The sequence below is a fragment of the Oncorhynchus mykiss genome, chromosome 28, assembly GCF_013265735.2.
Source record: "Oncorhynchus mykiss isolate Arlee chromosome 28, USDA_OmykA_1.1, whole genome shotgun sequence".
In the NCBI taxonomy this organism is placed as follows: domain Eukaryota; kingdom Metazoa; phylum Chordata; class Actinopteri; order Salmoniformes; family Salmonidae; genus Oncorhynchus; species Oncorhynchus mykiss.
The window spans coordinates 15,845,342-15,871,752 of NC_048592.1; the positions used below are offsets into that span (position 1 = coordinate 15,845,342).

General features: G+C 44.3%; 1 protein-coding gene across 2 annotated transcripts in view; it reads left to right on the top strand.

The window, feature by feature from the left end:
- LOC110508629 (adenylate cyclase type 1) overlaps positions 1-26,411 on the top strand; it is a 65,005-nt gene that overhangs the window by 14,178 nt on the left and 24,416 nt on the right. For both annotated transcript variants that reach the window (XM_021589285.2, XM_036966419.1), the window contains exons 4-7: positions 1,853-1,964; positions 19,214-19,341; positions 23,260-23,418; positions 23,579-23,720. In XM_021589285.2, the coding sequence (XP_021444960.2) occupies positions 1,853-1,964; positions 19,214-19,341; positions 23,260-23,418; positions 23,579-23,720 (541 nt within the window). The remainder of the gene's footprint in view (positions 1-1,852; positions 1,965-19,213; positions 19,342-23,259; positions 23,419-23,578; positions 23,721-26,411) is intronic.

A 26,411-nucleotide genomic window follows, 5' to 3' on the forward strand; every position in this document is an offset into this window, starting at 1 on the left:
TCTGGCTGGATGAGATGATGGAGGATTACATGGTGAGGTCAAATACAGTATGTCCGCCTGGCCTGGCGATGCGGTCTTGCGGGCGCAACACAGACTGGGAGACAGCGCTGTCTGAGAGGCTCAGTCCAGGGTTTAAATGCCCCATGAGACCTGGGGCTGGGGCGCTGGGGGAGGATATTACTCAACACTGGGCTAATAACATCTGCTCACAGTAATGGCTCTAATAGGATGATTTGTTTATTGGGGTCAGGGCTGGAGGGAATATGGCTGGTCTGGGATATATTATTGGCACCCTTGATAAAATCGAGAAAAACATATGGTAGGCCTAAAAAATAAATAATAAAATATACCCTAGTTTATTGTATAGCGGTTTATATGCACAATTACCTTCTATAATGTTATTTCAGTGTACACCACTCTGTTTTTGTAGTTTACTACTTGACTCATCTCTCTCCCGCTGTCTCACTAAGCCCCTTATCACTCAAGGAGCGCAGTTGTTGTTGCTCGACCACTAGATCATATACCGATTGCTCACTATTGTGAATCCCGAACCACCGCCTCGCCCCTACCAACTCGCTTGGAGGGTTCTCTGTTGTCATGTGTTGCCGACAAAACTCAGAGGGTGACTTCCAGGGAACGGCGAGAATCAATAAACTTTGGGGCACTTGTGACTTCAATGATGCAATTCATGTTCCACTTTTAAATAATAAAATGAGCATGAAATTCAAATGAACCCCCCCCTATTTCATCTTTTACATGTGTCAAGTCTCGACATCAGATATACAGTAAACAAATGCTTCTCCATTCTTTTGTGTGAAACTGCAAACTCAAAGATAATGTGGTGCCTTATGGCCTAAATGATTCCACTTAGGTATGAAGCCGGCAGCGTTGCAGGCTCAGTCGAAGTGCCATTGCAATTGTAATATTTGGCATATATCTTTTATATTTTTTGCACACATTGTGCAGCCCTTACGTAGCAGTGTGTACATTGAAATCACTCATGTTGTGTTGCCACCCTAGGGTCATGCACAACTCGTAAAGCAAATTTAGAATTGATTAAAAAACCTACAATACCGTCATGTCGTCAAAAATGTGAAATATTTTGTCATACGATATTTTGACCATATAGGTCAGCCCTATACTGAGCTATATTGTATGCTTAACATTTTTTATAATTATATTATTTTATACTAATACAATTGCTCAGAGAAAGAGATTTTCTAATACAGGTTTTATTTTTTGTTGAGAAAATATAATCCAAACATAATCTGAAACACAACCAAAACAAACTGCAAATGCATCCAACAATTTTGTAGCTTGATGTAGTCATTAGGGCTAGGAATATGGGACCAAATACTCAACTTTTGACTACATTTAATACACTACAGGTGAATGACTTCTTCAAATGGGGGGGACTGGATACATAAAGTGCATTCATAATGGTAAAACAGATACTAACTACTTAGGGAGGTGTATGTTGTCTAACTCCTAACAGGGCATGGCTCTGCGTTGATCCCTATGAGAATGATCTAGGGAAGAACAATCCATGTTGCTATTCTGAGTCCTGCTTGATTTCACTGCCTGTCAGGCAATGGAACAAAACATGGATCATCTCATTGGCTGTCACCGTTCAATCTCAATCTAAGCAGATTATCACAAGAGACAATGCTCACCTCAACAATCTGACCTAGCACGCGATGCTCATCTCTATCCCTCGTCGGCGCGATCTAACATCTCTGGTCTGCGACACTGTTATATTAGGAAGCTTATGCTGTACCTGTCATCTTGGAATGTTTCATTTCTATGTCTCTCCTCAACCCCAACTCTCTCTCTCTCTCTCACTCTCTTCCAGCATCCTGTTTGCTGACATTGTGGGGTTTACCAGCCTGGCGTCTCAGTGCACAGCCCAGGAGCTGGTCAAACTTCTCAATGAGCTCTTTGGGAAGTTTGATGAGCTAGCCACGGTAAGTCTGTTATCTTTCCTGTTCTCACTTTGAGCTTCTACTGGTGACACTTACCGTAGGTCTACTTTTCCTCATGCTCACCCTATTCTAAAGGCTGGCTCCTAGACATACTAGCATGGGCAATCGGCTGTTTAGTTGTTATACTGTAGCATATTTGATCCTCATCTACATGCTACCCTGGTGCTTGTTGTTGAAGTACGAATACCAAGTCATGTACTTTGGTGTTTTTTTGCTTTGGTACATTCATTTAAGTCATTGCTGGTGCATCATTGAGAAAAATGTTATCTGTTCATTTGTCACAGGCAATTTTGATCCCCTTTTGACCTACAATTGCCCAATGTTTTCAGTTTGTCTTTGACCAGAGGACTGTCCTTTTGCTCCCTGGTCTGTCTAGGCTTGGGATCTGGTTTTGACCCGTAGCGATATGGATCGTGTGCATCTTCATGTCAGGCTGTCAGACTCTCTCACAGCTGTCATTCCAGCTTTCCAGAATGTCATCAGTGGCATCAGGGCCACATATGTTTGGTACGATCACACGCGCTCTCGTCTGCGGCAGAGGTGACGGGACTCTTAATCCATTCCAGTTGTATGTGATCGTTTTGAATGATCTGGATGGAGGGGAGAGGTTAAGCGGACTAGTCCGAGTTGTATCCGTCCCAATATTTACATTCGGTGTCAATGGAAACAGATGTGAACGCTCCTTCGGTCAATATATTGTTTCATTCTTAGCAACTCTCTTGCTATGTTGGTGCCGCGAAAGTCCATGCAATTTTTGTCTTGCTTTGGACCAAAAAAATAAACATTTTGTACTTTAGTACTATTTTTGGTAGGTTTTTGCTGTTGCAGTTATCATTGTTATCACAAGAGAAAGTGTAAGTAGTTAATATAATGTATACCTCTCAACAGGCATGATTGCTGTAGTAGCCTCACCCTACCCCTCCCCTTCTACAGGGAATCCCAGACCTTGATATTAGGCTGAAACATATGTGTTGTGTTGGAGTTAGAGGTGTCAGACCCGTCACCCCTCACCCCTAGCTCTCCAACCCCAACCACACACACCCAGCAGATCATCCTCCCACCTCTCTTAACTACATGTAATCTGGCCCCAATTATATACACTGTGCACATGTGCCTGTGCAATCCCTTAATCCACGGGATTACAACCAACCCTTTTCTGCTTTCATAGAACATTTTCTTGGCCAAATCGGCCCGGCTATTTTCAGTCTCTTTGTTTACATGCAATTAAAAACAAAACCAGACAAGAGGACTGCAGTTTGACTGAAGGTGATGAAGGGCGGTCATGGTGGTACAGTGTAATTTTCAGATGGAATATCTAGAAACTGTTGTGACATTGGTAATTTTGGGATTATTCCCAATTGTATATATTACCATGCCTTCGATGCTCTTTGCCTACATTATTCATATAAGAAGGTCCTGGCCAGCCTGTTGGCACAGATACAGTCCTACAACCTAATGCCTCACAAGTCAGAGTAACTGAGAGAGAGAAAGAGAGATTATATACAGTATATAGTAGATGCTGACATGCAAGAACCACCTTTCACATTAAGCTTTAAGCTATCTCCCATAAGCTTGATGTGTATTGTGTCACAGTGGCAGTGTCCCCACAGATCACAGTGACAACTGTCCCCAGACTTTAACTCCCTCACCAGAGGTTCACCCTGTGTCTTGACCCATAGACCCAGTCACTGTGATAAGTGGCACCGCAAGTGATTCATTCTGCCAGGCCACAACAGGCTGCACACACTCACACGCACAAGCACACACACACGCACAAGCACACAAGTTGAGACACACACACACACACACACACACACACACACACACACACACACACACACACAGTCTCTCCCTGTCAAAGACGAGGAGCGGGCGAAGCCACATGTCCACCGGGCAGAGTCTCAGCTCGTCAGTCCTGCCGGTCGACAACACCATCCCCACACCACCTGTCCAACTGTTGGACTTGTCTCTCCACCGGGGAAGTGGGCCAAGAACACACTACTCTCTCCAATTATCCTCCCTCAAACCGACTCCTCCTCTCTTTCTCTCCCACTCATATCTTTCTTTCTCTCCTCTCCTCTCACCCACTGCTCATGCTTCTTTCTTTCCCACCACCCCCCATCTCTCCCTCTCTCTCTCTCTCTCTCTCTCTCTCTCTCGCTCTCTCTCTCTCTCTTTCTCTCTCTCTCTCTCTAAGACATGCACAATGCAAATGAGCAATGACTTGGTATCACATTTGACTTTAGGCATGTAAAAAACGAGCTTGATCCCACTTCCCTTTCAGTCTGTTTCTTTGTAGACTGTGCTGACTGTTTCACGCTGGCTTCTCTCACAGCCTCTCTATCACTCTCCTCCCTGCGCCTTAGGGTCTATTGATGTTGCTCTGTGATTGTGTCAAAATTAAAGGGACAAAAATAACATTACTGTTGATTTGGTTAGCCCCTTCTATCTTAAACTATGGGTTATCCCTTTTATTTAAAGCTGCAATATGTAACTTTTTGGGACGACCCGACCAAATGTACAGAGTAATGTGAGTTATAGATCTGTCTCTTGCTTTCTTATTGAAAGCAAGTCTAAGAAGTGGTAGATCTGTTCTATGTGCCCTATTTCTATGCTTCCCGTTCTTAAGTTTTGTTTTTGAGTCTTTTACATTCGGTTTTGTACACCAGCTTCAAACAGCTGAAAATACAATATATTTTTTTAGATGGTACAATGATTCTCTAAACTATACGTGCTTGTTTTGTCACATAAACTGAAATTAGGCAAACTATTACAATTTTAGCAACCAAGAAATGGTGGAGCGTTTTCTGCATAGTGTACCTTTTTAAAGGGCGTCTAACCTAAATGAGGACTTCATAACACATTCGTAACCTATAGGGTCTTTTGTTTTTCCTTAATCATGTGACCTGATCAGGACAAACTCCCTATCATAGCCCATAACTAGGGTCTTTTCCTGATCAGGTCACGTGGTTATAGGAAACACTTCTGGCCCTAAGACAATTGGTACGTGATGAAGAAAGACATTCCACTCATCCCTCTCTTCCTCTAGAACTGTTTAAACAACGTTTCTCTCGGTTTCTCTCTGTCTACCAAGCACCGGAATCAATAGAGAGAGATACTCTGCTGATTTATACAGCATTATTATGCAATAACTTTTAATGACTGTGTGTGTGTGTGTGTGTGTGTGTGTGTGTGTGTGATTTTTCAGTTTCCATGGTAGAGTTTATACAGAGCTTTCTTATCCCCCTCTCTCTTCTTTCTCTCTTCCAATCTCCTCTCAACGCCACTTTGCATCTCAGCTCTTAGACCAGCTCCTTGTTTCTGGTCTGTTGAATTGACACACAACAGCCTGCTTCCCTGAACTGCATATTTCATGCCCCTGTTATATTTCATGTTCCTTTCCCTCTGTTCCCTCCACTCATTTGTGGGCTTCCATTTGTAATCGAACTCTTTGATATTTCTTCTTATGTCCTGTTTGTGTGTGCGCGCGCACGCGCACACACACACACACACACACACACAGAGATCATCAACATTGTGTAAATGAGTGTCAGAGAAGCCAATGGACACAGCTGAGCACAGAAATCCCATGTCCCATAACGTATTTTGGGAAGGGACTGATGTTTTAGTTAATACCATAGTCCCTGTGCCCAAGAATGCTAAGGAACGCAATCTCTATTGCACCCCACGCTGCCCTTTCCCACCTGGACAAAAGGAACGCCTACATGAGAATGCTGTTTATCGACTACAGCTCAGCATTCATCACCATAGTGTCCTTCAAGCTCATCACTAAACTAAGGACCCTGGGATTTAACACCTCCCTCTGCAACTGGATCCTGCACTTCCTGATAGGCCACCCCATGTGGTGAGGGTCGGCAGCAACATATCCACCACGTTGACCCTCAACATGGGGGGGGGGGGCCCTCAGAGGTGCATGCTTAGTCCCCTCTTGTAATCCCTGTCCTCCCAAGACTGCGCACAACTATTACGACTATCTACCTCAATTACCTCAAACCCCTGCACATCAACACAGTACTGGTACCCCAAGTTATTGTTACTCATTGTATTTATTCCTTGTGTTATTATTTTACAATTCTTCAGTTCTTTATCTATTTTTCTTCTCTGAATTGCTGGAAAGGGCCTGTAAGTAAGCGTTTCACTTTTAGTCTATATCCATTGTTTACAAAGCATGTGACAAATACAATTAGTTTTGATTTGATACAATGACAGACCTTAACATAACACAATATTGATGTGCTAGAGCCATGGTCAGGCCATCTTGTCTGGATGACATTCTCTATTACACCCTGTCACCTTGAAGACAGACGGAACACACAACGTTTAGGCAGAGGTGTAAAGTACATAAGTAAAAATGCTTTAAAGCACTACTCAAGTAGTTTTTTGGGGGTATTTGTACTTGACTATTTTATATTTTTTGACAACTTTTACTTCGCTACATTCCTCAACAAAATAATGTACTTTTTACTCCAAACATTTTCCCTGACACCCAAAAGTACTAGTTACATTTTGAATGGTTTGCAGGACAGGAAAATGGTCCAATTCATGCACTTATCAAGGGAACACCTGGTCATCCCTACTCCTTCTGATCTGGCGGACTCACTAAACACAAATGCATCATTTGTGAATGATGTCTGAGTGTTGAAGTGTGCCCCTGGCTATCCGTAAATACATTTTAAAAAGAAAAGAAAATGGTGCTGTCTGTTTTGCTTAATATAATCTCTCTCTCTCCCTTTCTCTCTCTCTCTCTCTCTCTAATCATGGCCATACAGTTTGCGCATGGGTGGTATGGTCACGTGACAGGGCCCGAGTAATCCTGCACGGCTTGGGTCTGAATCTGCCCCCTAAGCCCTAGCTCACTGGGCAGATCAGATGAACTAACACAGGGACAGGAGAAGCGACGCAGCGCAGCACAGAGAAAGGACTGAGAGGAGAGGAGGCTTTCTAAGCACCAGGGCTTTCCTCTCCCTCACATATCTACAACTCCAGACTCTATTTACTTATTATAACCTCACTGTAGCCAGACTCTAGTGTACAACCCACCATCTGTTATATGCTCACTGTGTTAACCCACACCATGGACGTTTCACCCTGGTTTCACCCTAGTTTCATCCCTGCTTGCTCACATTTGTTTATATTAAAAAGGTAGAGTTTGGGTGTTTATATAGTGGAGTACTTCATAAATAGTCACTAGCAGGGAGCCTAGTTGCGCCTCTCCTTTTAACAGAGGATGTTCATTTTGGAGCTATATGTGATCTTTGTCTTTCCAGTAGTTTGAACACTCAGGGATCATATTAATGGATATGTCCCTTGTAGGTGGCTTGGTCTAGTAGTACAGTACCTCTCCTGTTGTACAGTAAGACGATATCTCCCCCCAGTTAAACTAGTGCTAGCAGATACAGTAGCACTTTGGGGTGTTACACTTAAAGAAAATGTATTCTTTCTTCTTTTCTTTTCAAAGAGTCCCAAATGGCTGCATATTCTCTATGTTATGCACTATGAAGGGAACGGGGTGCCATTTGGAACGTCGACAGAGGCTAACCTGTTAGTGAACGGCTGGCACGTAGCCTACGTTCTTCACGCAGGTGGCTTGACTCTGTGGCTTGCTCCTTTGGCACAGTGTAATTGCCTAAGCTGTCTATTTGAAATGGCTGTGTGTGAGTAGGAGCCTGAAGGGGAGTCTCCCAAGTCCTGATGAAAATGTATAACTTCTGTTGTTTGTGCATTCACACAGCCATAAAGAGCTAGTGAAATAGCTAGAGACCTCAAACAGAACCCAATACTCTAGCTCTCCTCTGAAGTTTCACAACTTTCATTATGTGTTCCACTCTTTTATTGTTTGATTTTACAGTGTTCATTCTACCTGACTGTGTCGGAGTAGTTAGCTGAGATGAGCTTTGGGCTTTGGAGGGTTGATGATGTCCGTTTGAGTGAGTTTGTATTTGTTTTGCGTGTGGTTCGATTGTTCAATCAATACCACTGTCTTATTAGAAAGTAGGCTACGTGTCACCGATTTCATTGCTTATGTTTACATAGCTAGGTCATAGATTTTCCTGCCGTTGTATTTTTTTTTTTACGGTGATCTCATCAAATTGTTAGGAAATATAAATGGTTTATAGAAATTATGGTGGATGATTAGGGCCTATGGAGTCTTTTTTTTCTGGAATTCCACCTTTTTTAAAATGCTTTTTTGTTGTTGTTGACAGATTAGAAACAGGAGAAGACAGAGAGCGTGAAAGTGGGACAAGTGGAAGGGGGACTTTTTTGCTTACGACATGATTCTATATGGGTTATTTCATACAGTTGAAGTCTGAAGTTTACATACACCTTAGCCAAATACATTTAAAATGTTAAATGACCTGTCTTACGTCAGTTAGGATCACCACTTTATTTTAAGAATGTGAAATGTCAGAATAATAGTAGAGAGAATGATTTATTTCAGCTTTTATTTCTTTCATCACATTCCCAGTGGGTCAGAAGTTTACATACACTCAATTAGCATTGCCTTTAAATTGTTTAACTTGAGTCAAACATTTTGGGTAGCCTTCCAAATGCTTCCCACAATAAATTGGGTTTGGCCCATTCCTCGTGACAGAGCTGGTGTAACTGATTTAGGTTTGTAGGCCTCCTTGCTCCCACACGCCTTTTCAGTTCTGCGCACACATTTTTCTATAGGATTGAGGTCAGGGCTTTGTGATGGCCACTCCAATACCTTGACTTTGTTGTCCTTAAGCCATTTTGCCAATTTGCTTGGGTCATTGTCCATTTGGAAGACCCATTTGCGACCAAGTTTTAACTTCCTGACTGATGTCTTGATGTTGCTTCAATATAACCACATAATTGTCCATCCTCACGATGCCATCTATTTTGTGAAGTGCACCAGTCCCTCCTGCAACAAAGCACCCCACAACATGATGCTGCCACCCCTGTGCTTCACGGTGAGGATGGTGTTATTCGGCTTGCAAGCCTCCCCCTTTTCCCTCCAAATATAACAATGGTCATTATTGCCAAACAGTTCTATTTTTGTTTCATCAGACCAGAGGACATTTCTCCAAAAAGTACGATCTTAGTCCCCATGTGCAGTTGCAAACCGTAGTCTGTCTTTTTTATAGTGGTTTTGGAGCAGTGGCTTCTTCCTTGCTGAGCGGCCTTTCAGGTTGTGTCGATACAGGACTCGTTTTACTGTGGATATAGATGCTTTTGTACCTGTTTCCTCCAGCATCTTTACAAGGTCCTTTGCCATTGTTCTGGGATTGATTCGCATTTTTCACACCAAAGTACGTTAATCTCTAGGAGACAGAATGCGTATCCTTCCTGAGCGGTAGGATGGCTGCGTGGTCCCATGGTGTTTATACTTGCGTACTATTGTTTGTACAGATGAACATGGTACCTTCAGGCGTTTGGAAATTGCTCCCAAGGATGAACCAGAGTTGTGGAGGTCTACAACATTTTTTTTGAGGTCTTGGCTTATTTCTTTTTTCCTCCCATGATGTCAATCAGAGAGGCACTGAGTTTGAAGGTTGGCCTCAAAATACATCCACAGGTACACCTCCAATTGACTCAAATGATGTCAATTAGCCTATCAGAAGCCTCTAAAGCCATGACATCATTTTCTGGAATTTTCCAAGCTGTTTAAAGGCACAGTCAACTCAGTGTATGTAAACTTCTGACCCACTGGAATTGTGATACCGTGAATTATATGTCATGTATTGTCATGTTGTGTCTTTCTGTCCTTTCCTTTCACCCTGTCTCCCTCTGCTGGTCGTATTAGGTTACCTTTTCTCCCCCGCTTTCCCCCAGCTGTTCCTTGTCTCCTCCTAACTACCCATTCACCCCGTTTCCCACCTGTTCCCTTTTTCCCTCTGATTAGGTCCCTATATCTCTCTCTGTTTCTGCTCCTGTCTTTGTCGGATTCTTGTTTGTTGTGTTTCATGCCTGAACCAGACTATCGTCATGTTTGCTGTAACCTTGTCCTGTCCTGTCGGAATCTGCCGGTCTGTCTGAACCTACCTATGTTTGGTTATTAAAGAAGCTCTGTTAAGTTAATTCGCTTTTGGGTCCTCATTCACTCACCGTGACAGAAGAATCCGACCAAGAATGGACCCAGCGACTTCGGATCCTCTCCACTCAGCCGTCGAGATCCAGGGAGCGATGCTAGGCAGACACGAGCAGGAATTGTCTGCTGCTCGACATGCCGTTGAGACCCTGGCCACCCAAGTCTCCAACCTCACAGAACAGGTTCACCATCTCCGCCTCGAGCCACCGGCCACTTCCAGGGCTTTCGAATCTCCGGAGCCCAGAATCAATAACCCGCCGTGTTACTCTGGGGAGCCCACTGAATGCCGCTCGTTCCTCACCCAGTGTGATATTGTGTTTTCTCTCCAGCCCAACACTTACTCCAGGAGCACTGCTCGTGTCGCCTACGTCATATCTCTCCTTACTGGACGGGCTCGTGAGTGGGGCACGGCAATCTGGGAGGCAAGGGCTGAGTGTACTAACCAGTATCAGGACTTTAAGGAGGAGATGATACGGGTTTTTGATCGATCTGTTTTTGGGGAGGAGGCTTCCAGGGCCCTGTCTTCCCTATGTCAAGGCAATCGATCCATAACTGACTACTCTATTGAGTTTCGCACTCTTGCTGCCTCCAGTGGCTGGAACGAGCCGGCCTTGCTCGCTCGTCTTCTGGAGGGTCTCCGCGCAGAGGTAAAGGATGAGATTCTCTCCCGGGAGGTTCCTTCCAGCGTGGATTCCTTGATTGAACTCGCTATTCGCATTGAGCGACGGGTTGATCTTCGTCACCGAGCTCGTGGAAAGGAGCTCGCGCTCTCCGTTGCCCCCCTCTCCGCATCACTACCATCTTCCTCTGCCGGCTCGGGAGCTGAGCCTATGCAGCTGGGAGGTATCCGCATGTCGACTAAGGAGAGGGAACGGAGAATCACCAACCGCCTCTGTCTCTATTGCGGTTCTGCTGGTCATTTTGTCACTTCATGTCCAGTAAAAGCCAGAGCTCATCAGTAAGCGGAGGGCTACTGGTGAGCGCTACTACTCCTGTCTCTCCTTCAAGATCCTGCACTACCTTGTCGGTCCATCTACGCTGGACCGGTTCGTCAGCTTCCTGCAGTGCCTTAATAGACTCTGGGGCGGAGGGCTGTTTTATGGACGAGACCTGGGCTCGGGAACATGACATTCCTCTCAGACAGTTAAGGGAGTCCACGGCCTTGTTCGCCCTGGATGGTAGTCCTCTCCCCAGGATTCAGCGTGAGACGCTACCTTTAACCCTCACTGTTTCTGGTAATCATAGCGAAACCATTTCTTTTTTAATTTTTCGTTCACCTTTTACACCTGTTGTTTTGGGCCATCCCTGGCTAGTTTGTCATAATCCTTGCATTAATTGGTCTAGTAATTCTATCCTCTCCTGGAACGTCTCTTGTCATGTGAAATGTTTAATGTCTGCTATCCCTCCTGTTTCCTCTGTCTCTTCTTCACAGGAGGAGCCTGGTGATTTGACAGGGGTGCCGGAGGAATATCACGATCTGCGCACGGTGTTCAGTCGGTCCAGGGCCACCTCTCTTCCTCCACACCGGTCGTATGATTGTAGTATTGATCTCCTTCCGGGAACCACTCCCCCCCGGGGTAGACTATACTCTCTGTCGGCTCCCGAACGTAAGGCTCTCGAGGATTATTTGTCTGTAGCTCTTGACGCCGGTACCATAGTCCCCTCCTCCTCTCCCGCCGGAGCGGGGTTTTTTTTTGTCAAGAAGAAGGACGGGTCTCTGCGCCCCTGCATAGATTATCGAGGGCTGAATGACATAACAGTGAAGAATCGTTATCCGCTTCCTCTTATGTCTTCAGCCTTCGAGATCCTGCAGGGAGCCAGGTTTTTCACTAAGTTGGACCTTCGTAACGCTTACCATCTCGTGCGCATCAGGGAGGGGGACGAGTGGAAGACGGCGTTTAACACTCCGTTAGGGCACTTTGAATACCGGGTTCTTCCTTTCGGCCTCGCTAACGCTCCAGCTGTCTTTCAGGCATTAGTCAATGATGTCCTGAGAGACATGCTGAACATCTTTGTTTTCGTTTACCTTGACGATATCCTGATTTTTTTCACCGTCACTCCAGATTCATGTTCAGCACGTTCGACGTGTCCTCCAGCGCCTTTTAGAGAATTGTCTTTTTGTGAAGGCTGAGAAGTGCACTTTTCATGCCTCCTCCGTCACATTTCTCGGTTCTGTTATTTCCGCTGAAGGCATTAAGATGGATCCCGCTAAGGTCCAAGCTGTCATTGATTGGCCCGCCCCTAAGTCACGCATCGAGCTGCAGCGCTTTCTCGGCTTCGCGAACTTCTATCGTCGTTTCATCCGTAATTTCGGTCAGGTGGCAGCTCCTCTCACAGCCCTTACTTCTGTCAAGACGTGCTTTAAGTGGTCCGTTTCCGCCCAGGGAGCTTTTGATCTCCTCAAGAATCGTTTTACATCCGCTCCTATCCTTGTTACACCTGACGTCTCTAGACAGTTCGTTGTCGAGGTTGACGCGTCAGAGGTGGGCGTGGGAGCCATTCTTTCTCAGCGCTCCCTCTCTGACGACAAGGTCCACCCATGCGCGTATTTTTCTCATCGCCTGTCGCCGTCGGAACGTAACTATGATGTGGGAAACCGCGAACTGCTCGCCATCCGGTTAGCCCTAGGCGAATGGCGACAGTGGTTGGAGGGCGCGACCGTTCCTTTTGTCGTTTGGACTGACCATAGGAACCTTGAGTACATCCGTTCTGCCAAACGACTTAATGCGCGTCAGGCGCGTTGGGCGCTGTTTTTCGCTCGTTTCGAGTTCGTGATTTCTTATCGTCCGGGCTCTAAGAACACCAAGCCTGATGCTTTATCTCGTCTCTTCAGTTCTTCAGTAGCCTCCACTGACCCCGAGGGGATTCTCCCTGAGGGGCGTGTTGTCGGGTTGACTGTCTGGGGAATTGAGAGGCAGGTAAAGCAAGCGCTCACTCACACTCCGTCGCCGCGCGCTTGTCCTAGGAACCTTCTTTTCGTTCCCGTTCCTACTCGTCTGGCCGTTCTTCAGTGGGCTCACTCTGCCAAGTTAGCCGGCCACCCTGGCGTTCGGGGTACGCTTGCTTCCATTCGCCAGCGTTTTTGGTGGCCCACCCGGGAGCATGACACGCGTCGTTTCGTGGCTGCTTGTTCGGTCTGCGCGCAGACTAAGTCCGGTAACTCTCCTCCTGCCGGCCGTCTCAGGCCGCTTCCCATTCCCTCTCGACCGTGGTCTCACATCGCCTTAGATTTTGTCACCGGACTGCCTTCGTCAGCGGGGAAGACTGTTATTCTTACGGTTGTCGATAGGTTCTCTAAGGCGGCTCATTTCATTCCCCTTGCTAAGCTTCCTTCTGCTAAAGAGACGGCACAAATCATCATCGAGAATGTTTTCAGAATTCATGGCCTTCCGTCAGACGTCGTTTCGGACAGAGGTCCGCAATTCACGTCTCAATTTTGGAGGGAGTTTTGCCGTTTGATTGGGGCTTCCGTCAGTCTCTCTTCCGGCTTTCACCCCCAGTCTAACGGTCAAGCAGAACGGGCCAATCAGACTATTGGTCGCATCTTACGCAGTCTTTCTTTTCGCAACCCTGCGTCTTGGTCAGAACAGCTCCCCTGGGCAGAATACGCCCACAACTCGCTTCCTTCGTCTGCGACCGGGCTATCTCCTTTTCAGAGTAGCCTCGGGTACCAGCCTCCGCTGTTCTCATCTCAGTTCGCCGAGTCCAGCGTCCCCTCCGCTCAGGCTTTTGTCCAACGTTGCGAGCGCACCTGGAAGAGGGTCAGGTCTGCACTTTGCCGTTATAGGACGCAGACTGTGAGGGCTGCTAATAAGCGTAGAACTAAGAGTCCTAGATATTGTCGCGGTCAGAGAGTTTGGCTCTCCACTCAGAACCTTCCCCTTAAGACGGCTTCTCGCAAGTTGACCCCGCGGTTCATTGGTCCGTTCCGTATTTCTCGGGTCATTAATCCTGTCGCAGTTCGACTTCTTCTTCCGCGATACCTTCGTCGCGTCCACCCGGTCTTCCATGTCTCCTGTATCAAGCCCGTTCTTCGCGCCCCCGCTCGTCTTCCCCCCCCCCCCATCCTTGTCGAGGGCGCACCCATCTACAGGGTCCGCAGGATTTTGGACATGCGTCCTCGGGGCCGTGGTCACCAGTACCTCGTAGATTGGGAGGGGTACGGTCCTGAGGAGAGGAGTTGGGTTCCCTCTCGGGACGTGCTGGACCGTGCGCTGATCGAGGATTTCCTCCGTTGCCGCCAGGTTTCCTCCTCGAGTGCGCCAGGAGGCGCTCGGTGAGTGGGGGGGTACTGTCATGTATTGTCATGTTGTGTCTTTCTGTCCTTTCCTTTCACCCTGTCTCCCTCTGCTGGTCGTATTAGGTTACCTTTTCTCCCCCGCTTTCCCCCAGCTGTTCCTTGTCTCCTCCTAACTACCCATTCACCCCGTTTCCCACCTGTTCCCTTTTTCCCTCTGATTAGGTCCCTATATCTCTCTCTGTTTCTGCTCCTGTCTTTGTCGGATTCTTGTTTGTTGTGTTTCATGCCTGAACCAGACTATCGTCATGTTTGCTGTAACCTTGTCCTGTCCTGTCGGAATCTGCCGGTCTGTCTGAACCTACCTATGTTTGGTTATTAAAGAAGCTCTGTTAAGTTAATTCGCTTTTGGGTCCTCATTCACTCACCGTGACATTATAAGTGAAATAATCTGTCTGTAAACAATTGTTGGGAAAAAATACTTGTATCATGCACAAAGTAGATGTCCTAACTGACTTGCCAATGCTATAGTTTGTTGTGGAGAAGAAAGTTGTGGAGTGGTTGAAAAACACGTTTTAATGACTCCAACCGAAGTGTATGTAAACTTCCGACTTCAACTGTAGGTTTGATGTCTTCACTATTATTTTACAATGGAGAAAATAGTAAAAAATAAAGAAAAACCCTGTAATGAGTAGGTGTGTCTGGACTTTTGCTGGTGCTGTATATTTACAAGAAAATGAATGCAAGTCATTTAAATGATTTTTTAAACTTAAGTATCCTGCAATGCTTGCTATACAACCTCTAGTTACCGCTGGTAGACGGAGCACTGTGCAACAATGCCTGCCAAACATGGGTTAAACTGGAAAATTAAATTATCATATACAGAGCATTCAGAAAGTATTCAGACGCCTTCACTTTTCCCACATGTTGTTATGTTACAGCCTTATTCTAAAATTGATTCAATTGTTTGTTTTTTCTCATCAATCTACACACAAAACTCCATAATGACAAAGCAAAACAGGTTTTACCATTTTTTTTTCAAATGTATAAAAAACCAACAAAAAAAAATGTTTATTTCCATAAGTATTCAGACCCTTTACTCAATACTTTGTTGAATCACCTTTGGCAGCGATTACAGCCTTGCATCTTTTTGGGTGAGACGCTACAAGCTTGGCACACCTGTATTTGGGAAGTTTCTCCCATTCTTCTCTGCAGATCCTTTCAAACTCTGTCAGGTTGGATTGGGAGCGTCGCTGCACAGCTATTTTCAGGTCTCTCCAGAGATGTGCTATCAGATTCAAGTCCAGGCTCTGGCTGGGCCTCTCAAGGAAACTTGTCCCGAAGCCACGCCTGTGTTGTCTTGGCTGTGTGCTTAAGGTCGTTGTCCTGTTGGAAGGTGAAACTTCGCCCCAGTCTGAGGTCCTGAGCACTCTGGAGCAGGTGTTCATCAAGGATCTCTCTGTACTTTGCTCTGTTAATCTTTACCTCGATCCTGACTCGTCTCCCAGTCCATGCCACTGAAAAACATCCCCACAGCATGATGCTGCTACCACCATGCTTCACAGTTGGGATGGTGCCAGGTTTCCTCCAGACGTGACGCTTGGTATTGAGGCCAAATAATTAAATCTTGGTTTCATCAGACCTGAGAGTCTTGTTTCTCATGGTCTGAGAGTTCTTTAGGTGCTTTTAGGCAGACTCCAAGCCGGCTGTCATGTGCCTTTTACTGTGGAGTGGCAACCATAAAGGCCTGATTGGTGGAGTGCTGCAGAGTTTGTTGGCCTACTGGAAGGTTCTCCCATCTCCACAGAGGAACTCTAGAGATTTGAGGTGCTCCAAAAATATCTGTCCCCATCAACGTCATTAAATAGATGCTTTGTGAAAGACACATCAGAATCAAAGAGAAATGAGAGTGTCCTCAATCAGGATACACAGTAAGGGGAGAGTGTGGGGAGCAGAGACCTGAGATAGACATACATCTCCCAGAGTTTCTCAAAGTGTTTCTCCCATTTCCACAGAGGAACTCTGGAGCTCTGTCATAGTGACCATCGGGTTCTTGGTCACCTCCCTGACCAAGACCCTTGGCCCCCGATTGCTCAGTTTGGCCGGGTGGCCAGCTCTAGGAAGTGTCTTGGAGATTTCAAACTTATTCCATTTAAGAATGATGGAGGCCATTGTGTTCTTGGGGCATTCAATGCTGCAGAAATGTTTTTGTACCCTTCCCCAGATCTGTGCCTCGACACAATCCTGTCTCGGAACTCTACGGACAATTCCTTCGACCTCATGGTTTGGTTTGACATGCACTGAGGGACCTTTATATAGACAGATGTGTGCCTTTCCAAATCATATCCAATCAGTTGAATTTACCACAGGTGGACTCCAATCACATTGTAGAAACATCTCAAGGATTATCAATGGAAACAGGATGCATCTGAGCTGTTTCGAGTCTCATAGCAAAGGGCCTGAATACTTATGTAAATAAGGTATTTTTTTCTTAAACCCAGTTTTTGCTTTGTCATTATGGGGTTTAGTTTGTAGATATGAAATAATTTAATTCATTTTTCAAAAAGGCTGTAATGTAACAAAATGTGGAAAAAGTGAAGGGCTCTGAATACTTTCCAGATGCACTATACATATCAATGTTAAACATGAAAATACACCAGAACAAGTGATCTAATTCTCCACTAGACAGGATTCCCTGGCAAGGTGTTGAACAACACTTCATTTAAACCTCTTAAGGATCCGGACCTTTTTTTTTTCAATTTTCGCCTAAAATTACATACCCAACTCTAACTGCCTGTAGCAAGGATATGCATATTGTTGATACAATTTGAAAGGAAACACTTTGACATTTGTGGAAATGTTAAATTAATGTTCATCTTTGAAATGCAAGAAAAATGCCATAATATATTATTCCAGCCCATGCGCAATTTAGATTTTGGCCACTAGATGGTATCAGTGTATGTGCAAAGTTTTAGACTGATCCAATGAACCATTGCATTTCTGTTCAAAATGTTGTGTCAAGACTGCCCAAATGTGGCTAATTGGTTTATTAATACATTTTCAAGTTCATAACTGTGCACTCTTCTCAAACAAGAGCATGGTCTTTTTTCACTGTAATAGCTACTTTAAATTGGACAGTGCAGTTAGATTAACAAGAATTTAAGCTTTCTGCAATATCAGATATGTCTGTGTCCTGGGAAATTTTGTTGTTACTTTTTTGTTGTTACTCCATCCCGTGGGGGACCCACCGATCCTGTAGAGGTTTTAAGTGGTGTTACCACACACCATATAATGTTTCAAAACATCTCAGGATGATGTGTTTTAATACTCCAGAAAAGTTAAGGTTTCGACTCCTTCGCATTGGTGGACACTCAGTTGCCACTAGTTTTGGTGTTACAAAGCAGTTCATTTTATCAGTGTAAGACGAACCAGAGTTGTCCCCTTAATATTGTTGTCATTCACCATGGCATTTAAGCTCATATCAAAAGACAGAATTTCCTTTCAAATTATTGTAATATATATTTTTAATTTAAGACAATATCTTTATCAATATATATCTGACTTGAAAGAAATATGCCCTCAGTACTACTGAGCAATAACAACGCGAGTGTAGCCTGTATGTAACATAATGTGAAGGAAACTGTATTTTATGCTGCTAACAAGCTCTCTCAACACCAATGGACTTGCACGTTAAAATAGAGCATCTATTGTGCACACCGCGTAGCTATGAGTCTTTCAGTTCACATGCTTTGCTCAGCCCAAAATCACATCTCTTCCATGAAGTAACAATGGGAGCCCGGGTGATGTTATCACCCGCTAGCAGCTCGGCCCACCAACCCATAGCTCACTGTGAACTCTGTGGCTCACTGATCCCTAAGGATGGGTTACAAATTCCACAGCTCCTTTCATCCCAGAGCAGAGCCTCACATCACGCCAGGCAGCGTTGCTCCACGTCGTAGACATTCACACTTATTTATTGTTGTTGTGATTTGTATGTTTATTTTGATAGAGAGAGAGTGCTGAAAGAGCAGTGGGCTTGGATTTGGACCTCGGCTGGCAGTGGTACTCACGCTCCACAGGAAGCGGCTTAGACAGCTATACCACCCCGGGCCACACATCTACTCTCTTCTACAACACTGACCCGATGATATGATGGAGTGGGGACCGTTATGCTTCTGCACTCAGACTCATTTCCTTTTTTTTAAGTTGGATTTGTACTGTACAGTACCTCTTGCAAAGTTCACATTAGTGTGTACAGCTGTAGCCTGTGGTAGCCTACAGGATGTATGTGTAACTGGTGTGAAATGGCTAGCGAATTAGCGGTGCGTGCTAGTAGCGGTTCAATCGGTGACTTCACTCGTTCTGGGAGCTTGAAGTAGTTGTGTCCCTTGCTTTGCAAGGGTTGTGACTTTAGTGGAGCGATAGGCAACGCTGCTTCGTGGGAGGCTTGCTGGGTCCCTGGTTCAAGCCCAGGTTGGGGCAAGGAGAGGGATGGAAGCAAAACTGTTACATACTGTATGTTATAGAGAATTTGCACATTACTGCATGTATGAATGCACAAGCCCTAATTCAGATGGGCGGAGTTTCTTGATGTTAAAATACACTATGTGCCCTGAAGGGTTTAGGCGAATGGATATTGGATAGAGAGGGTTTGAATATGATTTGGCTCTATACTTCAGCATTTGGGATTTGAAATTGAATGTTTTTTTTACGAGGTCACAGTACAGAATGTCACCTTTTTATTTGAGGGTGTTTTCATACAAATCTGTTCAACCGTTTAGAAATGAATGCACTTTATGTGTCTAGTCCCCCCTACACTGTCTGTGTCTGTCTCAATATTGCTCTGAATATCAGAAATCTCTCTCTCTCTCTCTCTCTCCCCCCCCCCCCCCCCCCCCCCCCCCGCCCTTTGATTGACAGGAGAACCATTGTAGGCGTATAAAGATCCTGGGAGACTGTTACTACTGTGTGTCAGGTCTGACCCAGCCCAAGACTGACCATGCCCACTGCTGTGTGGAGATGGGCCTGGACATGATTGACACCATCACGTGAGTCTATAGGTTTATGGTGGACACTCACTCTCTCACTAATCTTTGCTAGCTCCTTGGCCATTTGTCTCTCCACGCCGTCCTGTTCTGGGCCAGGTCCCGGGCTGGTGTGGTGTTATGTTCCAGTTTGTGTCATCCATGATAAACATGTCACTCGTATATGGCCTGATGAACCACACGAGTCATCGTGATGTTAGGGTCAGTGTCGACACCTGTTGATTTGTGATGGACACCATATCACATTTATCGCTGTATCAAATCCAATTTGATTTGTCACATGCGCAGAGTTCAGAAAATATTTACTAAATAAACTAAAGTAAAAAATAAAAAAAACACAATACAAGAACAGCAATGAGGCTACAGTATATACAGGGGGTACCGAATCAATGTGCGGAATGTATAGGTTAGTCAAAGTCATTTTTACATGTAGGTAGGGGTAAAGTGACTATGCACAGATAATAAACAGTGAGTTTAGCTAGGCAGCAGGCAGCATGAATGAGCCTGCTGAATGCTGAATCATTTGGTTTGACCAGGGATAAGAGTGAGACTGAGGACTGGGGATATTGATATTCTCAATTCTTCTAAACCCCTGGTGTACAAGTCCAGGCTGAAGGATTCTATGAATACATGACAACACCGCAGATAGATGGGGTTGAGAGGGAATGGAAATGCATTTGGATGCTTCCTATTGAAGCTTGAAAGTGTTTGACTCCTTTGCATGTCCTGCACAATCTGGAGAAAGAAGGAGGAGCGCAACACTTCAATGAGCCTTAACCCGTTCTGTGATAAATACATGGCCGTTGGCTTGGTGTTATTTCGCTCCATATGCCATATAGGGGTTGTACATACACACCCATATACGTAGTGTTTTAAGAATGACAAATATAGGGCTACAATGCACAATAAAAACACCTTATCTTAGCGGTGGATTCATATTCATATTGGTGACAAGAGTAGCATTTTGCCCTGTTTATTGAGTGTCTAGACTCTAGATAATGCTCTTAAACCTCACTTTGCTCCCTCGTTGCGGATTTTCCTCTGTCTGTACTCTCACATTCTCTTCAACTTTACTTTCCTAACAGACAGGAGTAGAGAAAAAACTGTTTAGAATCTGAAGTAGCTACCATTTTTTTCCTTCTGGCTTATCTCCCCAGAACAGGTGTACTTTTTCTTCCAGACAGAGAGGGAGAGGATGGGAGGCTGGGAGGGAGGTTAGAACTCAGTGCTGCCTGGCCTATCTGTACTATTATGTGAAGAGGGGCAGCACCGTTTATCATGGCAGAATAAAATGTGTGGAGGCAAGAAATGATTTGTATACAGTAATGCTAGAGTGGACACACTAAGGTGGCAAATGGAGGGTATATTACTGGTAACTTTCAAAGTTTACCAGTAAACTGCCAGAATTTTTGTAACTTTCAAGGATTTTGTGGAATTTTATCACATGACATCTAGTGGCCTTTTTGGGTACTTCAGATTATCACAGGTGCCTGTAATTATCTCTGGCCCTCTGTGTGGCCTTATCACATCTAACATATATAAAATAATCAAATAAGATTATTAAACAGAGCCAATGGTGAGCCAATGGTGATATATATATATATATATATATATATATATATATATATATATATAGAATAACAAATCTGTAAAGCATTATGCTAAATATAAACCATCAATTTAGTAAATACCATTAGTGTTTAAAGGGTCAATCTTCAGTTGCTACATACATTTTTGGACTTATAAATTAATGATATGTACCTATCGGTTCTTGAAGAATATCATTTATAAATGCCTCATGAGCTTATTTCAACTGTCGTACCCCATCAGAACCCAAAATGTAAGCTTTTTTACCTCAATGTTTGTGAACAAGGTAAATGTAAACAAACAATATATGCGGTGCCTTCAGAATATATTCACACCCCTTGACTTTTTCCACATTTTGTTGTGTTACAGCCTGAATTTAGATTTTGTATCTACACACGATACCACATCATGTCAAATAGGAATTCTGTTTGTAGAAAATATTGGAAAGATGAAATGTCTTGAATCAATAAGTATTCAACCCCTTTGTTATGGCAAGCCTAAATAAGTTCAGGAGTACAAATGTGCTTAACAAATCCCATCATTCCGTGTTCAATAATAGTGGTTAACATGATTTTTTAATGACTACCCCATCTCTGTACCCCACACATACAATTATCTGTAAGGTCTCTCAATCTAGTAATGACTTTCAAGCACAGATTCAACCACAAAGACCAGGGAGGTTTTTCAATGCCTTGCAAAGAAGGGCATCGATTGGTAGCTGTGTAAACTGAGCAGGAAACTGCTCAGGGATTTCACCATTAAGCCAATGGTGATTTTAAAATAGTTGTAGAGTTTAATGGCTGTGATAGGAGAAAACTGAGGATGGATCAACAACATTGTAGTTACTCCACAATACTCACATAAATGAAGAGAAAGAAGCCTGTACAGAATAAAAAATATTCCAAAACATGCATCCTGTTTGCAAAAAAGGCACTTGAATAATACTGCAACAAATGTGGCAAAGAAATACACTTTTTGTCCTGATACAAAGAGGTATATTTGGGGCAAATCTAACACAACACATCACTGAGTACCGCTCTTCATATTTTCAAGCATGGTGCTGGCTGCATCATGTTAGGGTTATGCTTGTAATTGGCAAGTACTAGGGAGTTTTTTTTGTGGATAAAAAGAAACAGAATACAGTTATAAGCACATTCAAAATCCTAGAGGAAAACTTACTTCAGTCTTCTTTCCACCAGACACTGGGAGATGAACTCACCTTTCAGCAGAACAATAGCCTAAAACACAAGGCTAAATCGACACCGGTAGTTGCTTACCAAGAGGACATTGAATGTTCCTGAGTGGCCTAGTTACCGTTTTGACTTAAATCGCCTTGAAGATCTATGGCAAGAATTGAAAATGACTGTCTAGGAATGATCGATTTTAAAAAGATGAATTGGCAAATATTGTACAATCCAGATGTGCAAAGCTCTTAAAGACTTACCCAGAAAGACTCACAGCTGTAATCACTACCAAAGGTGCTTCTACAAAGTGTTGAATCAGGGGTGTCAATACTCATGTAAATGAGATATTTCTGTATTTCATTTTCAATAAATGAGCACCATTTTCTAAAAACATTAGTTCAATTTGTCATTATTGGGGTATTGTGTGTAGGAGGGTTAGAAACAAATGTATTTAATCAATTTTGAATTCACGCTGTAACACGGCAAAATGTGGGATAAGTAAAACATTTTGCAAGGCATTGTAGCCTCAAAACATCGTTAAAATTATCATTTCGATATCTGGATGGCCAGTACTTGCATCATAGCTTTGTCTATGAATTTGAGAGTGGTTACATCTCAATTATTATCTCCATTATTATCCATTATTGTTTGCTTTTATATGAGGGTTTAAGCATTAAGTATCTTCTTTCTTTTTCTTTTTACACACTTATTTATTTTACTGTGTCAAACAGTCTTTGTTGTAAGTGTTTTGGCACCAAACTGGTGGCAGTTGTGAAAAAAAGTCAACTGTTGGAAGAGAAAATAATGCCATATTTGGTTAAATACTTTTTTCATTATATAGACTATTTTCACTTAAACCATAAATGTGGTCTATCCACTAGAATGTAATGGACAATATGGACATAGATACAACAAATGAAAGCTGTATATGAATACATTTTTAAAAAAGTTATTAAAATATAAACTACCAAAGTTACAATTGCAGTAGGAAAATCAGAGTACTTTTGTTGTAAATTAACAGTAATTTTGCAACCCTAGTATGCACATACACACACACACACACACACACACACAAACAAACTCTGCCCCACAATCACACGCGTAGTGTCAATGATATAATATTGTAATGACCCTTCTCATGCTCCTGCAGATCAGTAGCGGAGGCCACCGAGGTGAATCTGAACATGCGTGTGGGTCTCCACACGGGCCGGGTGCTGTGTGGGGTCCTGGGACTGAGGAAGTGGCAGTATGACGTGTGGTCCAACGACGTCACACTGGCCAACGTGATGGAGGCAGGGGGACTGCCTGGGTTAGTACCAGTTATCACCATGCCATTTGCTTTCACAGTACCCATCCTGACACACAACACAGCCTCTGGAGCAATTAGTGGTTAAGTACCTTGCTTGAAGGCACAACGTTGGTAGGCAGCACCACATGATGCTGACTCTGTGTTTCTCCTTCTCCACCAGGAAGGTCCACATCACCAAGGCGACCCTGGACTCCCTGAATGGAGACTATGAGGTAGAACCTGGCAACGGCCACGAGAGAAATGCCTTCCTCCTCAAACACCAGATCGAGACCTTCTTCATTGTACCATCTCACCGACGGAAGGTCAGGGCTGCGTGTTTGTGTATGTGTGCGTACTTGTCTGCAAGCATGTGTGTGTGTGTGTGCATGTGTGTGTAAAATATGGGAAATCTTCTACATTAGAGAGGATGATCGAGAGTTTTTGCATGTGTGTACAGTATATATGTGTACCCTGCTGAAAAAAAACTGCATAGACATGGTGCCCTTCGTTGTGTTTTCGCTGGTGACCAGCCTTCGTTGTGTTTTCGCTGGTGACCAGCCTTCGTTTTGTTTTCGCTGGTGACCAGCCTTCATTGTATTTTTGCTGGTGACCAGCCTTGATTGTGTTTTTGCTGGTGACCAGCCTTCATTGTTTTCGCTGGTGACCAGCCTTCATTGTTTTTGCTGGTGACCAGCCTTCGTTGTGTTTTCGCTGGTGACCAGCCTTCGTTGTGTTTTCGCTGGTGACCAGCCTTCATTGTTTTCGCTGGAGACCAGCCTTCATTGTTTTCGCTGGTGACCAGCCTTCGTTGTGTTTTCGCTGGTGACCAGCCTTCGTTGTGTTTTTGCTGGTGACCAGCCTTCGTTGTTTTCACTGGTGACCAGCCTTCGTTGTGTTTTCGCTGGTGACCAGCCTTCGTTGTGTTTTCGCTGGTGACCAGCCTTCGTTGTGTTTTCGCTAGTGACCAGCCTTCATTGTTTTCGCTGGAGACCAGCCTTCATTGTTTTCGCTGGTGACCAGCCTTCGTTGTGTTTTTGCTGGTGACCAGCCTTCGTTGTTTTCACTGGTGACCAGCCTTCGTTGTGTTTTTTCTGGTGACCAACTTTCGTTGTTTTCACTGGTGACCAGCCTTCGTTGTTTTCGCTGGTGACCAGCCTTCGTTGTGTTTTTGCTGGTGACCAGCCTTCGTTGTGTTTTCGCTGGTGACCAGCCTTCGTTGTGTTTTCGCTGGTGACCAGCCTTCGCTTGGTTTTGAAAACTGCTGACCAATGATTTCTAATTCCTATTAGAATCCAGCCTGAGTGGGGATATCCAACAATTGGAAGTTATATTCACCGACAATTCAGAATGACTGCCAGGGTTTGAAAGATGAATGAATTATACTACTTTAAACCATCTAAACTGAAACAATGATTTCAGTAACGGGTGCAATAAGTCCAACTAACATATTGGATTAGTTTAAATGTGTTACTTTTTTACAGACCTCAAGAATTGTCTTCTGATGTGATTTAAGCGTTGACATGCACTCAGAACTAGCATTTGTTGTTTGTCTATTAATAATTGTCAAATTTATATTGAATAAAAAATTCTAAACCAAGAAAAATAAAACAGAGAAAATACATTTTCTGGGGCCCCATTAGAGTTGCTTATTAACCATTATTTTATCAGTTATATTAACAGAAAACACATCTCTAGTACACCGAGGATCTGGGGAAGAGTTGCAGGGTAGATGATAGGGAAGAATGTGCCTATATAAGTCAAACTAACTTGCAGATGATTGTTGACACATCAACCAGGATCAAAGGGCAGGGCAATTTGTGACTTGTTTTGGTAATCAGTGGTTGTTTTGGAGGGGGAGTGGTTTCTCCTCTCCTAGGCAATCAGCAATTAGTACAGGGAGGTGTGCTCTTCACCTCTGCTAGGCAACTAGCAATTAGTGTTAGTACTTCAGTCCCCCCTGTTTTCTCAGTTCTAAGCTGCGGTTGAGTAAGTAAGGCCGTCACCGAAACGAAGATGTTTCTTAGCGGAACGAAAGAGAGAAGGCTCCACACTGCTCTCACTTGAGTATCTTACCTAGTTATTTTTTTCTGCTCATTTTGCTCTTTTGTAACTGTGTGTGTTTTTCTATACCTGTTCGCACCTCTCCCTGTAGGCTTTACAGATGCTCCCCACTCCTTGGCTGCAACCCTTCTAATTTAGTGTACCCTGCGCGCACAGCCCTTGTGGAATTCTGGGTCTCTGGCAGTGTTTGGAACTGCTGATCTGCGGTTAAGAACGTTGAGTTCATTTCAGCCTATGCTGCCCTTCAGTCCCTTTACTTTTTGTCCCTGACGGAGACACGGATCACCCCAGAGAACACTGCTACTCCAGCTGCTCTCTTCATCTGCCTACGTTTTCTCTCATAGTCCGAGAGCATCTGGTCGTCGCGGTTGTGGCACATTTGAATTCCATGCTGTCCCTTGTCCCCACTCAAGCTGAACATAGTTGTCATCTATCTGCCATCAGTTAGCATTGGAGAGTTCCTCAATGAGCTTTCCTGATGATGGCTCTTCGTACTTGGTGACTTCAACTTCCCGATGTCAGCCTTCGACTAATTTCTTGTCCCTCCTTGCCTCTTTTGACCTCGCCCTTTCCCAAGCCCCTCCCACTCATAAGGCAGGCAGTACGCTTGACTTCCTCTTTCCTAGCGCTTGTTTGCCTACTAATTTCACTGCAACCCCCCTCCAGGTCTCTGATCACTACTTTGTTTCCTTTTCTGTCTCCCTTTCCTCCAACCCTCCTCCAACCCTAGCCCCTAAGATGGTAATATGCCTTTGCAATCTTCACCCTCTCTCCCACTACTCTCCTCTTCTATTCTATCATATCTCCCTTCTGATAAATCATTCTCTCTCCTGATTCTGCCTATTCGACCCAACTCTCCTCACTTTCCGCATCATTTGACTCCTCACACTGTCCCCTTTCCTCCTGGCTGACTCGGCCCTCCCCTCCTGCTCCGTGGCTGAGTGATTCATTAA